Below are 19500 nucleotides of genomic sequence, written 5' to 3'. Positions count from 1 at the left end.
TGACTTTTGGTACAGCTGCTTGTGTCACGGGGACGGGAGGGCTGCAGCGAGGGTTTACTCCCGGCGGAGCTGAGTACGCGGGCACGATCCCTGCCTCTCCCCGAGCTGCGCCCGTGTCCCTGGGGCAGCGCAACGTTACAGCGCCCGGCACCCTCCAAGCACCCCAGCCTGCTGCGGGCAGGAGCCTGAACGAGTCGTCCCCACACGGAGCCCTGTCCCGGGGGAAAAGCGCCTTTCCCTGGGGCTGGGCAGCCACCCTCCTTCCCCAGCAGGGCCGGGAGCTCCAGTCTGCCCCAGGGATGCTCCCTGCTGCCCCACGCTGGACCTGGCCCGGGCCGGCTGCCCCCATCGCGGCCCGCAGGACACAGGGGCGCCAGGACTGCCCAGCAGGAACCTTTATTGCCCTCGCGCCAGCCGGCGTTCAGCTGAAGAGGGACTCGTAGGTCTCCATGTGGCGCCGGACGCTCTGGGCAATCTTGGTGTCCGTCTTGCTGCGGTTGTAGTAGTCCATGAAGAGCCCGTCGGGGCTGAGCAGGTAGATGATGACGGTGTGGTCCACGATGTAGTCGTCGTCCTCGTCCTTGGGGCCGGCGCTGTAGTAGACGCGGTAGGCCTTGCCTGCCTCCCGCACCTGCTCGGGGCTGCCCGTCAGCCCCAGCAGCCGCGGGTGGAAGTCCCGCACGTAGCGGGCCACCGCCGCCACGTCGTCCCGTTCGGGGTCCACGGTGACGAAGAGGGGCTGGACGCGGGGCAGGGCCGGGTCCTGGTCCAACAGCTCCACCACGCGGCTCAGCTTCTCCAGCTCGTCGGGGCAGATGTCGGGGCAGTGGGTGAAGCCGAAGTAGAGCAGCACCCACTGCCCCAGGAAGTCGGCCTTGGTGCGGGGCCGCCCCGTGTGGTCCAGCAGCTGGAAGTCGCCCTGCCCGATCGACAGCTTCTTCAGCTCCCGCAGCCGCCGCAGCTTCCGTTGCTGCTCCTTCTGGGCGCGCAGGTAGAGCCAGCCGGCCAGCGCCGCGCCCCCGACGCCCGCCGCCACCAGCAGCCGCCGCCCCAGCGGCAGCCGCCCCGCGCCGGCGGCGCCGGACAGGCCCCGCGGGGCGGCCCCGCGGCGCGGCGGCCCCGGTGGCAGCCCCGGGGCGCCCCAGAGCCCCCGGCCGGGGCTGCGAGGCAGCAGGCAGCGCCCGCACAGCAGGGCCCGGGCCATGGCCAGGCTGCGGAGAGGCGACGGCTGCGGCACGGCGCGACGCGGCCGCCCCGCGGCCCTGCCGGCCCCGGCCCCTCGACCGCTGCCGCCCCGCGACCCCCGACACCTCGACCCCGGTGTCCCCTGCTCTCTGCCCCCCGCGGCACCCCCAGCCCCTGCTCCCTCGCCCCCTGGTGCCCCTCGACCCCCGACACCTCGACCCCGGTGTCCCCTGCTCTCTGCCCCCGCGGCACCCCCAGCCCCTGCTCCCTCACCCCCTGGTCACCCTTGACCCCCGACACCTCGACCCCGGTGTCCCCTGCTCTCTGCCCCCCGCGGCACCCCCAGCCCCTGCTCCCTCGCCCCCTGGTGACCCTTGACCCCCGACACCTCGACCCCGGTGTCCCCTGCTCTCTGCCCCCTCCGCACCCCCAGCCCCTGCTCCTTCACCCCCTGGTGACCCTTGACCCCCGACACCTCGACCCCGGTGTCCCCTGCTCTCTGCCCCCTCCGCACCCCCAGCCCCTGCTCCCTCACCCCCTGGTGACCCTTGACCCCCGACACCTCGACCCCGGTGTCCCCTGCTCTCTGCCCCCTCCGCACCCCCAGCCCCTGCTCCCTCACCCCCTGGTCACCCTTGACCCCCGACACCTCGACCCCGGTGTCCCCTGCTCTCTGCCCCCTCCGCACCCCCAGCCCCTGCTCCCTCGCCCCCTGGTGACCCTTGACCCCTGCCCCCTCAGCTCCCATCCTCTCATCTCCTGATGCTCCTTGACCTCTGCCCCCTCGACCCTCACCCCTCGACCCTTGTCCCTTGAACCCCGGCCCTCAACTCCCGACGCCCCTTGACCCCTGTCCGACCCCACCCCGCTGCCCTTCGCCCCCCGCCCTGCTTGGTGCCCCTTGACCCTCGCTCCTGCCCCTCCAGGCGCCCTTTGACCTCCGGCCGTGTAGCTCCTGGTGCCCTCTGACCCCCTCGCGTCGCCCCTGCGCCTGTGGCGACCTTCACCCCCCGCCCCGCCGCTGCCCTCTGACCCCGCTGACCTTCGCCCCACGTCCGGCCGCGGCTCCCCGCGCCGCGGCTCCGCGCGCACCGCGACCCGGAAGTGCCCCGCGGGGGCGGGGCGCGCTCTGCGCACGCGCGGCGGCGGCGGCGGCGGCGAGGCAGGCGCATGCGCCTTGCACCCCCCCCACCGGCGGCGGCTCCGCGCACGCGCACTGCCCCGCCCGCAGCGGCGGCCGCGCTCCCGCGCTTGCGCACTGCGCCCGTCCCGCGGGCGGCGCCTCGCGCATGCGCACTGCAACGCCCCGGAGCATCCCAACGCCGCCGCCGGGGGGCGCCGACCCGACCCCGACCCCCGACCCCGACCCCGACCCCGGCGGCGGGAGGTCGCGACCCGACGCGACCCCGCGGAGGAGGCGAGATGGCGGCGCTGGCGGGTGGCGGCGGGTTTATTGCCAGGCCCGGGGCGGCCCCGCCGCTGCCGCCGCCGGGCCGGGCCGGGCCGGGCCGGGCCGGGCGCCTCAGCGCGGCAGGACGAGCTCGGCGACGCGGGGGCCCGGCTCGAAGGGCTCGTCCTCGCAGAGCGCCAGGGCGGCCTGCAGGGCCTGGCGCTGCGCGGCGCCCAGCTCCGCGCCATCGTGGTGCACCCGCAGCCAGGGCTGGCCTGCGGCGGCCGGGGCTGATGCCGCAGCCCCGCGGCACCGCACGCCCCCACCCAGGTCCCACAGCCCCCCACGGCGTCCGGCCAGGCCCCCACCGGGGCCCCAGGGCTGCCCGTGGCCCCCATCTGGGTTCCACGGCCCTGACCCAGGCCCCATGGCACCCCACAGCCCCCTGCCCAGCCCCCCGCCCAGCCCCCATGGCTTGCCACAGCCCCGCCACAGCCCCCTACGTGGACCCCATGGCACCCAGCAGCCTCCCCACGGCCCCCACCGGGGCCCTGCAGCACCCGACGGCACCTGACAGCTCCCTGCCTGAGTCCCACAGCCCCTGACGGCCCCCCTTGCCCCCCTCGCAGCCCCCTGCGTGGGCCGTGACAGCCCCCAAGCTGGGCTTCAGTGCCCCCCCATGGCCTCCACCCAGCACCGCACCTGGGCCCCACAGCATCCCGACAGCCCGACCTGGCCCCTGCCCTCCGCCAGGCCCCTGACCTGGCTGCAGACGCTGCCCCACAGACACCAGCAGCTCGGCGCCCACACGGGGGTTGATGGTGTCGCCCACCCGGGTCCGCCCGGCACCCAGCTCGTGCAGCACCCGGGCCAGTGGCAGCGCTTCCACCTGCTGCACTGTGCCTGCCCGGGGCGCGCTGCCGCTTGCACGGGGGCTGGCGCGGGGGGCTGGCGCGGGGGGGGATGGGGCGGGGAGGGACCCCGGGGTGCTGGGGAACGGGCAACCGCCGGCCCTGGGACGGGCACGGGGCTGAGAGCACACGGCCTGGGACACACGGGTGTGGGGCAGCCCTGGGCACGGGGCGGGGTATGTGGGGTGTATGTGGGGCAGGGGCAGTGCAGGGCCTGGGGCATGTGGGGATGGGGCAGCCCCACGCGTGGGGGGAGGACATGGACATGGGGGTGTTTGGGGTGGGGACCCGAGCACGCGGACTTGGGACAGGGTCGGGACGTGGGATGGGGTCTGGATGTGGGGCAGAGTCTGTAGGAGGGTCCGGGTGGGCAGGAATGGGGTCTGGATGCCGGATGTGGGACGGGGTCTGTAGGTGGGGTAGGGTGGGCAGGGATGGGGTCTGGATGTGGGGTGGGGTTGGGAGGTGGGATGGGGTCTGGGTGCGGGACAGGATCTGGATGCGGGACAAGGTCCGTAAGCCGGGTGGGGTCTGTAGGTGGGATCGGGCGAGCAGGGCCGGGGCAGGCAGGGACAGATGTGGGACGTGGGGTGGGGTCCAGATGCGGGACGGGGTCCGGAGGAGGGACGGGGGGGGCAGAGATGGGTGCGGGACGCGGGACGGGGTCCGGAGGAGGGACGGGGCGGGCAGGGACGGGCGCGGGACGCGGGACGGGGTCCGGAGGAGAGACGGGGGGCAGGGACGGGTGCGGGACGCGGGACGGGGTCCAGAGGTGGGACGGGGGGGCAGGGACGGGCGCGGGCCGCGGGACGTGGTCCGGAGGTGGGACGGGGGGCAGGGACGGGTGTGGGACGTGGGACGGGGTCCGGAGGAGGGACGGGGGGGCAGGGACGGGTGCGGGATGTGGGACGGGGTCCGGAGGTGGGACGGGGCGGGCAGGGACGGGCGCGGGACACGGGACGGGGTCCGGAGGAGGGACAGGGGGGCAGGGACGGGCGCGGGACGCAGGACGGGGTCCGGAGGTGGGACGGGGGGCAGAGATGGGTGCGGGACGCGGGACGGGGTCCGGAGGTGGGACGGGGGGGCAGGGACGGACGTGGGACGGGGTCCGGAGGAGGGACGGGGCGGGCAGAGACGGGTGCGGGACGTGGGACGGGGTCCGGAGGAGGGACGGGGGGGGGCAGAGACGGGTGCGGGACGTGGGACGGGGTCCGGAGGAGGGACGGGCGGGCAGGGACGGGTGCGGGACGCGGGACGGGGTCCGGAGGAGGGACGGGGGGGCAGGGACGGGCGCGGGACGCGGGACGGGGTCCGGAGGAGGGCCGGGGGGGCAGGGACGGGTGCGGGACGGGGTCTGGAGGTGGGACGGGGGGGCAGGGACGGGTGCGGGACGCGGGACGGGGTCCGGAGGAGAGACGGGGGGGCAGGGACGGGTGCAGGACGCGGGACGGGGTCCGGAGGTGGGACGGGGGGCAGGGACGGGTGCGGGACGGGGTCCGGAGGAGGGACGGGGGGGCAGGGACGGGCGCGGGACGTGGGACGGGGGGGGCAGGGACGGCCGCGGGACACGGGACGGGGTCCGGAGGTGGGACAGGGGGGCAGGGACGGGCGCGGGCCGTGGGACGTGGGACGGGGGGGCAGGGACGGATGTGGGCCGCGGGCCGGGGACGTGGGCCGGGTCCGGCCCGGCTGACCTGCGCGGGGCGCGGGCAGGTCCTGGCGCGTGGCGGCCTGGCCGAGGAGGCGGCGGCGCTGGGCGGCGGAGCCGGCGCAGAGGAGGCGGGCGGAGGCGGGGGGCACCCCCTGCGCCCCCAGCATGGCCTCGAAGGCGCGCAGGGCCGAGCCGTCGTCCAGCGCCCGCGCCAGGCGCCCCGCGCCCCGCGCCGCCGACGGCGCCGCCCCGCACTGCCACAGCAGCAGCCCGCCTGCGGGCGCCCGTCGGGCCCTGCGCGCCCGATCCCGCGGCGGGGGCTGGCGGGGCGCCGCGGCCGCGCGTGGGGCTGGGGCTGGGGCGGGGAGGGGAGGGGGTCCGCGGCCGCAGCTGGGGCTGGGGCTGGGCTGGGGACCCATGGCCACGTATGGGGCTGGGGAGGGGAGGGGGTCCGCGGCCGCAGCTGGGGCTGGGGCTGGGCTGGGGACCCATGGCCACGTATGGGGCTGGGGCGGGGAGGGGGTCCACGGCCACAGCTGGGGCTGGGACAGGGACCCATGGCTGTGTATGGGGCTGGCAGGGGACCCACGGCCGCATCTGGGGTTGGGATGGGGACCCGTGGCCGTGTATGGGGCTGGCAGGGGACCCATGAGAGCGTCTGGGGTGGGCAGGGGGCCCACAGCTGTGTATGGGGCTGGGAGGGAACCGACGGCCACATCTGGGGCTGGAGCTGGAGCTGGCAGGGGACCCACAGCTGCGTATGGGGCTGGGGCTGGCATGGACCCATGGCTGCATCTGGGGCTGGGAAGGGACCCGTGGCCATGTATGGGGCTGGCAGGGGACCCATGGCTGTGTATGGGGCTGGGATGGGGACCCGTGGCTGTGTATGGGGCTGGCAGGGGACCCATGGCTGCATCTGGGGCTGGGATGGGGACCCGTGGCTGTGTATGGGGCTGGCAGGGGACCCATGGCCGCATCTGGGGCTGGGATGGGGACCCGTGGCTGTGTATGGGGCTGGCAGGGGACCCATGGCTGCATCTGGGGCTGGGATGGGGACCCGTGGCTGTGTATGGGGCTGGCAGGGGACCCACGGCCGCATCTGGGGCTGGGAAGGGACCCATGGCCATGTATGGGGCTGGCAAGGGACCCACGGCTGCATCTAGGGCTGGGATGGGGACCCGTGGCTGTGTATGGGGCTGGCAGGGGACCCACGGCTGCATCTGGGGCTGGGATGGGGACCCGTGGCTGTGTATGGGGCTGGCAGGGGACCCACGGCCGCATCTGGGGCTGGCAGGGGACCCATGGCTGTGTATGGGGCTGGCAGGGGACCCACGGCTGGGGCTGGGGTGGGGACCCATGGCCGTGTATGGGGCTGGGAGGGAATCGTGGCCGATACGGGGCTGGGGCTGGCCGGGGACCCACGGCCGCATACGGGGCTGGGAGGGGGCGCGTGGCTGCGCGTGGGGCTGGGAGGGGCCGCGGCGGGGCCGTGCGGACCCAGGGCGGTGACGAGCTCGCGCAGGTCGGCGGGGCCGCGGCCCTCCAGGCACTGCAGCGCCTCGAGCACCTCCAGCGAGCTGCCCACGCAGCGGCCGAGCGGCGCGTCCATGCGGCTCAGCGCGGCCGCCGTGCGGATGCCCAGCCGGCCGCCCACGGCCACCTGCGGGCACGGCGGGGCGGGCAGCGCGCGGCCCCGGCCCCACGCGCGGCCCCGGCGCCACGCGCGGCCCCGGCCCCGCGCCCGCCCCGCTCACCAGGCTCTGCGCCAGCTGCCGCGCGCTCTCCAGCGTGGGGAACAGCGCGGCGCTCCCGAACTTGACGTCCACCACCAGCGCCGAGACCTTCTCCGCCGCCTTCTTGCTCAGGATGGAGGCTGCGGCACGGGCAGGGCTGGGGCTCGCCGGGGCGCTGCGGGCGCCCGCGGCCCGGCCCGGCCCGGCCCGGCCCCGCACCCGTGACGAGCGGTTGGCTGTCCACGGTGGCGGTGACGTCCCGCAGGGCGTAGAGCACCCGGTCGGCGGGCGCCAGCTCCTCGCTCTGCCCCACGATGCAGCAGCCCGCTTGCTCCAGGATGCGGCGCATCTGCAGCGGGGCGAGCTATTGGGCGGGCGCCGCGTGCCGAGCCGAGCCGGGCCGTGCCGAGCCGAGCCGTGCCGGGCCGGGCCGGGCCGGGCCGGCGGGCGCCGCGCTCACCTGCTCGGGGCTCTGGGCGGCGCTGAAGCCCGGGATGGCCTCCAGCTTGTCCAACGTGCCGCCCGTGTGGCCCAGCCCGCGCCCGCTGATCATGGGCACCTGCGGCAGAGCACTGCGGGCTGCCGGGGCTGTCGGCGGCACCCGCTGGATCCTCTGGGATCTGCTGCGATCCACTGGATCCGCTGGGGAGTGCTGGGGCACACTGCTAGGACTGCTGGGATCTACTGGGACTGCTGAGACCCACTGGATCCACTGGGATCTCGAGGGACCAGCTGGATCTGACAGGACTGCCAGGATCCACTGGGACCCACCAGATCCATTGGAATCTGCTGGATCTGCTGAGATCCTCTGGGACTGCTGGGACCCGCTGGGTCTGCTGAGATGTACCAGGGTCCATTGGGACCACCTGGAGCTTTGGGACCCACTGTGACTTGCTGGGACCCTCTGGGATCCGCTGGATCTGTCGACTTGATGGGATCCACAGGGACCACCGGGACCACTGGGATCTGCTGGGTCCACTGGGATCTGCCAGGATCCACTGGGACCACCTGGACCACAGGGACCCCCTGGGACCTGCTGGGACCCAAAAGATCTACCGGGACCTGCCAGGTTTGCCAGGATCTATGGGGACCACCTGGACCTTGGGGACCTGCTGGGACCCACAGGATCCATTGGGACGTGCCAGGTTTGCTGGGATCCACAGGGACCACCTGGACCATGGGGACCCGCTGGGACCTGCTGGGACGCACAGGATCCATTGGGACCCGTCGGGACTGCCGGAATCCACGGGGACCGCCCGGACCCTGGGGACCCGCTGGGAGGGCACGCGCTGTCAGGACGCGCGGGGACGTCGGGGTCGCGCCCACCTTGCAGCCGCAGGCGGCCAGCGCGGGGGCCAGCGCCAGGCTGACCTTGTCGCCCACGCCGCCCGTGGAGTGCTTGTCCACGAGGCGCCCGCGCCAGCCCTCCGGCCACGCCAGCGCCCGCCCCGAGGCCGCCATGGCCCGCGCCAGCGCCAGCGTCTCCGCCGCGTCCATGCCCCGCAGCCGGATGGCCATCAGCATGGCGCCTGCGGGCCGCGCGCCGTGGGGCACCCGCCGCGGGGCCCGCCCCGCCGCGTGCCCCACGGCGCGCCGCCTGCGCCCCGTGCCCCATGGCAGGGTGCCCGTCACCGTGCGCCCTGCAGTGGGGTCCCCGTCGCCCCACGGCGAGGCGCCCAGCACCCCGCGCTCCGCAGCAGGATCCCCATCACCCCGTGCCCCACCGCAGGGTCCCCGTCGCCCTGCGCTCCGCAGCGCGGGCCGCATTGCCACGCGCCCCACAGAGCGGTCCCCATCGCCCTGCAACCCATGGCGGGGTCCCCATCACCTCACGCCCCATGGCAGGGGCCCCAATGCCCCACAGCGCCCCCTGCAGCCCCCCGGTCCGGCAGCCCTGGGACAGCCGGCCTGGGGGTCCGGCAGGGCCCTCTCGCTGCACCCCCGGCTGTGACCCCCACGTCGAGCCAGCCCGACCCCCGGCTCTGCCCCCCCCCGGCCCCTGCGCAGTCCTCAGCTGTGCCCCCAGGCCGGGCCCCAGCCCCCCATGTCCCCTTGCACGTCCCCTTGCCTGTCCCTCAGCCCTGCCCCACCGTGTCCTGCCGTGCCACGTCCCCGCCACGTCCCCGCGTGCCCCACATCCCTGCCTCCGCCATGCCCCACATCCCTGTGGTGCCACCGGGTCCCCGCTGTGCCCCACATCCCTGTGGTGCCACCGGGTCCCGGCCGCGGCCCCCCACGCCGCGTCCCCCCCGCACCGATCTGGCCCTCCTGCACGGTGCCGGCGGTGACGCCCCGCACGAAGCTCTCGATCTCCTCGTCCTGCAGCCGCTCGCCGTCCCGCTTCTTCCGGATCAGCGCCGGGATGGAGCCCTCGGCCATGGCCCCGCCGCAGCCGCACTCGCGCCGGGCACCGTCCCGGAGGCGGCGCCGGCGGCCGGACTCTGCCCCGCGGCGGGGAGCAGCCTCCACGGCCAGTGCCCAGCGCCCGCCCCGCCGCCCCGCTCGGCCCGTCTGCCCTGGCTGGTGACCTCGGTGCCGCCGGCCGAGGGCTCCCTGGCGGCTCCTGGGGCGTGCGGGGGTGCGCCCCACGGCCGCCGCTCCCCATGCAGGGACGTGCGGGGACGCTCTAGGGCCACCGCTCCCAGTGCGGGGACATGTGGGGACGCCCCACGGCCACCGCTCCCGGTGCACGGGCACGTGTGGGGATGCGCCCCATGGCCACCGCTCCCGGTGCAGCGGGATGTGGGGGGATGTGCCCCATGGCCACCGCTCCCGGTGCAGCGGGATGTGGGGATGCGCCCCACGGCCGCCGCTCCCGATGCACGGGGACGTGTGGGGATGTGCCCCATGGCCACCGCTCCCGGTGCAGGGGAATGTGCGGGGATGTGCCCCACGGCCCCCCCTCTTGGCGCACGGGGACGTGCGGGGATGCGCCCCACGGCCCCCGCTCCCGATGCACGGGGACGTGTGGGGATGTGCCCCACGGCCCCCCCCTCCGCGCGCACGGGGACGTGCGGGGATGCGCCCCACGGCCCCCGCTCCGCGCGCACGGGGACGTGTGGGGATGCGCCCCACGGCTGCTGCTCCCGGCGCACGGGGACGTGCGGGGGTGCGCCCCACGGCCGCCGCTCCCGATGCACGGGGACGTGCGGGGGTGCGCCCCACGGCCCCCCCTCCCGGCGCACGGGGACGTGCGGGGGTGCGCCCCACGGCCCCTGCTCCCGATGCACGGGGACGTGCGGGGGTGCGCCCCACGGCCGCCGCTCCCGGTGCAGGGGAATGTGCGAGGATGCGCCCCACGGCCCCCCCTCCCGGCGCACGGGGACGTGTGGGGATGCGCCCCACAGCCGCCGCTCCCGGTGCAGGGGAATGTGCGGGGATGTGCCCCACGGCCCCCCCTCCCGGCGCACGGGCACGTGTGGGGATGCGCCCCACGGCCCCCGCTCCCGGTGCACGGGGACGTGCGGGGATGCGCCCCACGGCCCCCCCTCCCGGCGCACGGGCACGTGCGGGGGTGCGCCCCACGGCCCCCCCTCCCGGCGCACGGGCACGTGCGGGGGTGCGCCCCATGGCCCCCCCTCCCGGCGCACGGGGACGTGCGGGGATGCGCCCCACGGCCCCCCCTCCCGGTGCAGGGGAACGTGCAGGGATGCGCCCCATGGCCACCGCTCCCGGTGCAGCGGGATGTGGGGATGCGCCCCACGGCCGCCGCTCCCGATGCACGGGGACGTGCGGGGATGCGCCCCACGGCCCCCCCTCCCGGCGCACGGGGACGTGCGGGGATGCGCCCCACGGCCCCCGCTCCGCGCGCACGGGGACGTGCGGGGATGCGCCCCACGGCCCCCGCTCCCGGCGCACGGGGACGTGCTGGGGTGCGCCCCACGGCCCCCGCTCCCGGCGCACGGGGACGTGCGGGGATGCGCCCCACGGCCCCCGCTCCCGGCGCACGGGCACGTGCGGGGGTGCGCCCCACGGCCCCCGCTCCCGGCGCACGGGGACGTGCGGGGGTGCGCCCCACGGCCCCCGCTCCGCGCGGCACGGCGGGCGCCCCCGCCGCGCTCCCGCCCGGCGCACCGCGGCGCACAGCGCTCGGAGTCGTGCTGCTTCGAAGCGTCGTGTTGCGCGGCGGCGGCCCCTACTCCGGCGGCTCGGCGAGCAGCGGCGCCAGGTAGTCGGAGTGGCGGACGCCGAAGGTGACGCCGCGCGGCCGCCCCGGCCACCGCGGGCTGTAGGCGCCGGGGCCGGGCTCGCGCGTGCCGTCGCCCGGGGGCGCGTTGCGCGCCAGCATGCTGAACCGCGGCGCCCGCCGCTTGTACACGTCCGCCTCCACCACCCGGTAGCTGCAGGGTCCCGGCGTCTGCGGGCGCCGCGGTGAGGAGCCGCCGCCCCGCGGGTGCCCCCTGGCCTCCGCGTGGCTGCCCCCCAGCTGCCCCATGGCTTCTCTATGGCGACCCCCCCGCCACCCCCCGGCTATCCCCTGGCTGCCCAGTGGCCACCCCATGGCCATTCCCTGCTGCCCCGCACCAAGCTGCCCCATGGCCACCCCATGGCTGCTCCATGGCCACCCGCCAGCTGCCCTATAGCCACCCCTTAGCTGCCCCCTGGCTGCCCAACGGCACTCACCAGCTGCCCCATGGTTGCCTCATGGCTGCCCCCCTCGGCTGCCCCATGGCACCCATCAGCTGCCTTATAGCTGCCCCATGGCCCTCCTACAGCTGCCCCATGGCCACCCCATGCCTGTCTCCTGGTTGCCCCATGGCTACTCCATGGCCCCTTCATGGCACCCCATGGCCTCCCCATGGCCAGCCCCTGGTTGTCCCATGGCTACCCCATAGCTGCTCCATGGCTTCCCCCTGACCGCCCCAAGGCCACCTCCATGAGCATCCCCCACCACCCCATGGCCACCTCCATGGGCATCCTCCGCCACCCCATGACCACCTCCATGGGCATCCCCGCCCGCCCCATGGCCACCTCCGTGAGCATCCCCCACCACCCCATGGCCACCTCCATGGGCATCCCCGCCCGCCCCATGGCCACCTCTGTGAGCATCCCCCGCCGCCCCATGGCCACCTCCGTGGGCATCCCCGCCTGCCCCATGGCCACCTCCATGGGCATCCTCCGCCACCCCATGACCACCTCCGTGGGCATCCCCCACCACCCCATGGCCACCTCCATGGGCATCCCCCCCCGCCCCATGGCCACCTCCGTGGGCATCCCCCGCCGCCCCATGGCCACCTCCGTGGGCGCCCCCGCCCACCCCACGGGCGCCCGCGGCGCTCACCTTGCTGAGGTCGGCGTAGAAGCTGCCGGCGGCGCTGCGGCCCAGCATGGAGAAGTTGGGCGCCGAGGCCTTGCCCACCACGCGGGGGCCCAGCATGGGGGGCAGCCCGTAGGCGGCGGGGCCTGGGGGGCGCGGGGGGGCTCAGCGGGGCGCGGCCGCCCCCTGGCCCGGCCCCCCGGCCCGGCCTCCCCCCTCCCCGCAGCCCTACCGGGCGTCTGGTCGCCGGCGAAGCCCCTGGTGCGGGAGCCCAGGGAGCAGGCGGGGGCCGAGGGCAGCGTCCACCTCGCCGCCATCTCCGGGCGGTAGCGGCCTGCGGCGGGGGGCGGCCGGTGGGAGCGGGCCGGGGGGCGGGGGGCGGCCGCGGGGCCCCCCCCGCCGCCGCCGTGGGGCCGCCCCCCGCCCGCGGGGCTCACCTGGCGCCGGGGTGCGGAAGGGCGGCGGGTCGCGCGGGCGGCCCAGGACGGAGCAGGCGGGCCCGGCGCTGCGGCCGCGCGCCGTGCAGCCCGCCGGCACCAGGTGCGCCGGCCCCGGCGAGCAGCCGGCCGCCGGCCGCCCCGCGCGTACCCCCAGGCTGTAGGCGGGCGCCCGCCGGCGGCTCGGGTCGTGCAGCCGGTAGCCTGCGGGACCCCGCAGCTCTGTCCCACCACCCCACGGCTCCGTCCCGCCACCCCGCAGCTCCATCCCACCACCCCACGGCTCCGTCCCCCCCGCCACTGCTCCATCCCGTGACCCGCAGAGCAATGGCTCCATCCCAGCAGCCCACAGCTCCATCTCACCACCCCATGGTTCCATCCCACCACCCCATGGCTCCACCCCACCACCCCACAGTTCCATCCCACCACCCTACAGCTCCATCCCACCACCGCACACCTCTCTCTCACCACCCTACAGCTCCATCCCACCACCCTACAGCTCCATCTCACCACCCCATGGTTCCATCCCACCACCCTATGGCTCCATCCCACCACCCCACGGCTCCATCCCACCACCCCACAGTTCCATCCTACCACCCTACAGCTCCATCCCACCACCCCACACCTCTCTCTCATCACCCTACAGCTCCATCTTGCCACCCTATAGCTCCATCTCACCACCACACAGTTCCATCCTACCACCCTACAGCTCCATCCCACCACCCCATGGCTCCATCCCACCACCCCATGGCTCCATCTCACCACCTCACAGTTCCATTCTACCACCCTACAGCTCCATCTCACCACCCTACAGCTCCATCCCACCACCCCATGGCTGCATCCTGGGCCCCACAGCTCCATCCCACCACCCTGATGGCTTCATCCCACCAGCTCTGTCCCGCTGCCCTGGCAGCTCCTCAGCTCCAGCCTCGCGCTGCTGGCAGCACCATGCCACGCTCACCTACGTTGGTGGGGAGCTGGTACTTGGGCCCAGGGCTGGTGTAGAGGGCGGCGATGGGCCCCCGGGGCCGGTGGGGCCTCCAGGTCCCCACCCAGGCCTCAGCCGACATGCCGGGCGAGCACCTCCGGGCAGGAGCTGCGGGCGGAGAGCGGGGCCGGGCTGCCTCCGAGCGCGGCACTGGAGCGGGAGCGCTCGGCTGCGCGGGACGGGGCTCGCGGCCGGGGTGCCGGCGGCTCTGCCTCGGCCGGGCGGCTCGGCGGCGGCGGCTCCGGCAGCTCCGGCGATCTGGGTCCCGGGGCGGCCGCGCGCGGCACCGCTCGGCACCGCTCGGCCGCTGTCACAATGGGGCGGGAGCGGGCGCGCGGCGCCGGGACGGCACGGAGGCCCGGAGACCCCGCGCCCCGGGGAGGAAGGACCTGCTCCCTGGGCATGCGGCCCCCAGCATCCCAGGAATTCAGCCCCCGGCACTCCAGGGACGGAGCCCCCGTGCCCGGGGAGGAAGGACCCACTCCCCGGGGATGCAGCTCCCAGCATCGCTTGGATTAAGCCCCCCGCACCCAAGGGATGCAGCCCTTGGCATCCCATGGACAAAGCCCCCAACACCCTGGGGACAAAGTCCTCTGGATCCCAAGGGTGAAACCTCAAGAATCCCAGGGATGCAGCCCTCAGTGTCCCGGGGAAGTGGCCTCAGTGTCCCAGGGATATGGCCCTCAGCATCCTGGGGACGTGGCCCTCAGCATCCAAGGGATGCGGCCCTCAGTTTCCCAGGGATGTGACCCCCAGCATCCCAGGAATGTGGCCCTCAGCACCCTAGGGACGGAGCCCACTGCATCTCTTGGACTAGATCCCCCACACCCAAGGGATGCTGCCTCTGGAATCCAATGGATTCAGCCCCTGGAACCCCAGGGAAGAAGCCCCAACACCCTGGGGAAGGAGGCCACAGCATCTGATGGGTGAAAACTCTGGCAGTCAAAGGACTGCAGCTCTCAACATTCCTCGGATGAAGTCCCCAGCACCCCCAGGATGCAGCCCCCAGCACGCAAGGACAAAGACCCCAGACAGGCTGGGCTGAGGACGGCGTCTTACCGGATCTGCCAGGGTTAGGGGAGGTTTCCCGGCCCGGCGGGAGAGCTGTCCTCCTTCCTTCACCAGTCAGTTACTATGACACCAAGGACAACAAACTGGCTGCACTTTCCAGCCCAGGCTTGCAGTCCCGGCTTGGGGCAGGGTGATGGTGGCCCCAGGGCTGGGCCTTGCCTGCCTGACCCCGCTGTGATCCCCTGGGGGCACCCTGCTGGCTGGGACCCCCTGAGCAACCTCTGTGCAGGGACCCAGAACCCTTGTCAACCTTTCCAACCCAGGCAGGGCTCTTGCACTCTGGGGCGCTCACAGCCTCATACAGGGACGCAGTGGTGGGACGCGCCCAGCCGTGTGCAGGGATGCAGTGGTGGGACGCTCCCAGCCATGTGCAGGGACGCAGTGGTGGGATGCGCCCAGCCGTGTGCAGGGATGCAGTGGTGGGACGCTCCCAGCCATGTGCAGGGACGCAGTGGTGGGATGCTCCCAGCCGTGTGCAGGGATGCAGTGCTGGGACGCTCCCAGCCATGTGCAGGGACACAGTGGTGGGACGCTCCCAGCCATGTGCAGGGACGCAGTGGTGGGACACTCTGCAGCCATGTGCAGGGATGCAGTGCTGGGACGCTCCCAGCCATGTGCAGGGACGCAGTGGTGGGATGCTCCCAGCCATGTGCAGGGACGCAATGCCAGGACACTCTGCAGCCATGTGCAGGGATGCAGTGCTGGGACGCTCCCAGCCATGTGCAGGGACACAGTGGTGGGATGCTCCCAGCCATGTGCAGGGACGCAATGCCGGGACACTCTGCAGCCATGTGCAGGGATGCAGTGGTAGGACACCCCTAGCCATGCGTGGGGATGCAGTGCCATGGGACCCCTCCATGGAACTAGAGGGTGGTTGCTGCTAACAGGAAAGGGGAGCTGGGCAAAGACAACCGCAGGAGGCCTTAACTTCGCCTGGGAGAAGCTAGGTGTAACCAGGTGTAGCTGCTCCTAATGAGCCCTCTTGGTTGCCCCTGAGTAGAGGGAGTTGAGGCCTTTGATCCAGTTGGCCCTTGATTAGAGTGGGTCAAGCACCCTGTGAGTCAGTACTAGGGACAGGCCTGTATGAGAGCCAGGCCTAGAGCACAGTGAACAGTGACCAGAAGCAGGAGTTTGTGTAGCAGTTTGCACAGCTGGATGCAAGAAGGCAACTTCAGTTTCCAATCTTACTAGTGTGCACTTCCTCAGACATGGTCATGACACTCCACAAAGCACATTTGCCTGTAGCTGTTGGAGTCACTGCATCAGGTGTGTCAGAAGCTTCAACCCAGACAGACCCTCTGACAGCAGATGCAGCTGTACAGGAGTGCTCGGGGCCTCTCTGTGGGGCCTGGGCTGAGTCCTGCAGCAGGTGTGCTGCTGTTGATGAGTTGTGTCATCACGTAAAGGAGTTATGGGAGGAAGTCAGTAGGCTGTGTGGCATCTGTGAAAATGGGCAGGAGATGGACAGGGTGTTCCCCGAGACCGTACTGCTCCAGGAGTCCCAGTGCCCCAGAGCAGAGGAGTTGGTGGAGGGCTCTGTGCCAAATGAAACAGTACATCACAACACTGTAGAAGAAGGCTGGAAACTGGCCGCTTCCGGTGGGAGGAGAAAGGCTCTTACTCCTCCTGAAGGCTTGCAGTTGAGGAACAGGTATTGTGCCCCCCAGGCTGAGGAGGAGCTGGACATAGCTTCGAGGAAAGCAACTGGGCCAACAGACCCTGTGCCTTGTGGGAACACCTGAAAGAAGCAGTGAGTGATTGTTGTGGGTGACTCCATGCTGCAGGGGACGACGGCACCTATCTGCCAACCTGACCTCTTGTCTAGAGAGGTTTGCTGCCTGCCAGGGGCTCGAATAAAAGATGTCATGGTAATACTACCAAGGCTTGTCTGCATGTCAGACTATTACCCTCTGCTGCTCTTCCGTGTGGGTGCTAATGATACAAAGTACAAATTAGAAACCATCAAACTGAGCTCTGGGGATTGTGGTCAAGGGTTTGGGAGCCCAGGTCGTTTTCTCCTCAGTCCTGCCAGTGAGGGGGGAGGATGGGAGGAGGAGTGGATGGATTTTCCAAATTAACAACTGGCTGCACCACTGATGTCAGCAGCAAGGTTTTGGTTTCTATGACCATGGGACCCTGTTTGAAGATGGACAACTGATGGGGAGAGATGGGATCCACCTCACTAAGGAGGGCACGCTTGTCTCTGCCAACAGATTGGCCAGCCTGGTAAAGAGGAAGGATGAGAGAAGGGGGGAGTTATAGAGACAGGGTAGCCAACAAAAAGTAGCTCAAGTTGGGATGCCTCCAGTGGGTGCATGTAGCCAAGAAGTGCATGTGGGGCATGACTATAGAAGGTCCTCCTGCACCCCTCCTGGGAAACATGCATGCTTGATTACCTCTCCGAAATGCCTGTACACCAGTGCATGCAGCATGGGGAGTAAACAGGAAGAATTAGAGATTCGTGTGTGGTCGCAGGGCTGTTACAGCTCCTTGCTGAATAGAGTGGGTGCCCTTGTGATGAAGGATACAGAGAAGGCAGAATTACTGAATGCTGCCTTTGCTTCAGTCTGCACTGCTAAGGGCAGCCTTCAGGAATCCCAGAGCCAGGAGAAAAAAGAGAAAGTCTGGAGAAAGGAAGACTTTCCCTTGGTCGAGGAAGATCAGGTTAAAGACCATTTAGGCAAACTTGACACCCATTTATCCATGGGCCCTGATGGGGTGCACCCACAAAGGCTGAGGGAGCTGGTGGATGTTATCGCCAAGCTGCTCTCCATCACCTTTGAAAGGTCATGGAGAACAGGAGAGGTGCCTGAGGCCTGGAGGAAAGCCAATGTCACTTCAGTCTTCAAGAAGTGCAAGAAGGAGGACCCAGGCAACTATAGGCCAGTCAACCTCACCTCCATCCCTGGAAAGTGATGCAACAGCTCATTCTGGATGTCATCTCTAAGCATGTGGAGGAAAAAAGAAGGTGATCAGGAGTAGCCAGTGTAGATTCAGCAAGGGGAAATCATACTTAACTAATCTGATAGCCTTCTATGACTGGCTGAGTAGAGGAGGGGAGAGAAGTGGATGTTGTCCCCCTTGACTTCAGGAAGGTTTTCAACACATCTCCCATAGGTTAGCTCAGGAAGTGCAGGTTAGATGAGTGGACAGTGAGGTGGATTGAGAACTGGCTGAAAGGCAGAGATCGGAGGGTTGTGATCAGTGGTGCAGAGTCTAGCTGGAGGCCTGTAACTAGTGGTGTCCCCCAGGGGCTGGTACTGGGTCCAATCTTATTCAGCTTCTTTATCAACTACCTGGGTGGGGGGACAGAGTGCATCCTCTGCAAGTTCGTTGACGATACGAAGCTGGGAGGAGTGAGTGGCTGACACACCTGAGGGCTGTGCTGCCATTCAGAGAGACCTGTACAGTCTGGAGAGTTGGGCAGAGAGGAACCTCCTGAGGTTCAACAAGGGCAAGTGCAGAGTCCTGCACCTAGGGAAAAATAACCCAAGGTACCAGTACAAGCTGGGGGCTGACGTTCTGGAGAGTAGTTCTGCAGAGAAGGTCTTGGGAGTCCTGGGGGACCATGAGCCAGCAATGTGCCCTTGTGGCCAAGAAGGCCAATGGTGTCCTGGGGTGCATTAGGAAGAGTGTTGCCAGCAGGTCGAGGGAGGTGATCCTGCCCCTCTGCTCAGCCCTGAGGAGGACTCATCTCGAGTCCTGTGTCCAGTTCTGGGCTCCCCAGTCCAAGAGAGACATGGAGCTACTGGAGAGAGACCAACGTAGGGCTACAAAGATGATCAGAGGGCTGGAGCATCTGCCCTGTGGGGAACGGCTGCGAGAGCTGGGCCTCTTCAGCCTGGGGAAGAGAAGACTGAGGGGGGATCTGATCAATGTGTACAAGTACCTGAAGGGAGGGAGTCAAGGGGACGGGGACAAACTCTTTCCAGTTGCCCATGTGACAGGACAAGAGGCAATGGGCAGAAACTGAAGCACAGGAAGTTCCACCTGAACGTGAGGAGCAATTTCTTCACTGTGAGAGTGACGGAGCATGGGAACAAGTTGTCTAGAGAGGTTGTGGAGTCTCCTTCTCTGGAGATCTTCAAGGCCCACCTGGATGCAACCCTCTCTACCATGCTCTAGGTGACCCTGCTGAGCAGGGAGGTTGGACTAGATGATCTCCAGAGGTCCCTTCCAGCCTCAACCATTTTGTGATTCTATGATGCCCCTGTCCAGGCTTGCGGTACTGGGACACGCCGCGACTGTACCGGTGAGCATATTATAGAGCCCGGTAATGGAAACCACGCTGGTATTGAGGTGGAACTGCAGAGTGCAATTGCTGTGGTTTGCTAAGTGTGACTTGCACTTGTGTTGTGACTTCAGTATATTGCTGTACTGCTCTGCTAAATCAAAGATCCTGTGTTACATCACATATCTTCAAAGTAAGCTTTAATATTAAACATTAACCCTCCATGTGAGGACTATCTAAGAGAACCGGGTCAGAGAGTGCTGGACTGTGACAGGAGCTGGCGTCACGGTCGGGACAAAGTGCAACCGTCAGAGGGGTGTGGGGTAGTGCGGTCACCCCCGCCTGCTGCCCACCTCGGTGCTCCGGAGGGGCCCTGCTGCCGCTCGCTTGCATGGCTGCTTCCCTGGGCATCAGACCTCTGGGGAGCAAGCTTGTACAGCTGCTGGAGAGTTTGTCCACATTTATTATGAGACAGTGGACAGAAGAAGAAGGGTTTCGACTAGAGATTTTTTTTGGCAAAACATCGTTAGCCTGGTATGGTAGTGCAGCGTCTGGGCAAGAAGCATTGAATGATTTTTTTTGAAATGTTGCCATCTAGTGAACTTCAGAAGCTCTGCGGGTGTCTGCATCCACCCCAGCAGCCACG

The 19500-nt window shown here is 70.3% G+C and overlaps 3 protein-coding genes across 3 annotated transcripts; all 3 read right to left on the bottom strand.

The window, feature by feature from the left end:
- Positions 1–380: 380 nt before the first annotated feature.
- On the bottom strand, positions 381–1078 carry LOC134142135 (protein SCO2 homolog, mitochondrial; the record flags this gene model as incomplete). Its single annotated transcript, XM_062578919.1, has 1 exon — positions 381–1078. A coding segment is annotated over one exon (657 nt), but the record flags the coding sequence as incomplete, so codon positions are not given.
- Positions 1079–2707: 1629 nt separating this feature from the next.
- Positions 2708–9249, bottom strand: TYMP (thymidine phosphorylase). Its single transcript, XM_062578908.1, has 9 exons — positions 9126–9249; positions 8197–8399; positions 7331–7429; positions 7090–7219; positions 6892–7010; positions 6635–6797; positions 5181–5411; positions 3338–3478; positions 2708–2850 (listed from the first exon to the last, which is right to left on the bottom strand). Exons 1-9 carry the CDS (start codon positions 9247–9249, stop codon positions 2708–2710), a joined length of 1353 nt encoding a protein of 450 aa, XP_062434892.1.
- Positions 9250–11005: 1756 nt separating this feature from the next.
- On the bottom strand, positions 11006–13634 carry CIMAP1B (ciliary microtubule associated protein 1B). Its single transcript, XM_062591149.1, has 5 exons — positions 13526–13634; positions 12565–12768; positions 12360–12461; positions 12152–12273; positions 11006–11227 (listed from the first exon to the last, which is right to left on the bottom strand). The coding sequence occupies exons 1-5, from the start codon at positions 13632–13634 to the stop codon at positions 11006–11008; spliced, it is 759 nt and encodes a 252-aa protein (XP_062447133.1).
- Positions 13635–19500: the final 5866 nt, after the last annotated feature.

Source organism: Rhea pennata, chromosome 1, assembly GCF_028389875.1.
Source record: "Rhea pennata isolate bPtePen1 chromosome 1, bPtePen1.pri, whole genome shotgun sequence".
NCBI classification, from domain to species: Eukaryota; Metazoa; Chordata; class Aves; order Rheiformes; family Rheidae; genus Rhea; species Rhea pennata.
The sequence above is the reverse complement of the archived record's forward strand: the minus strand, read 5'-3'. Positions and strand labels throughout refer to the sequence as shown.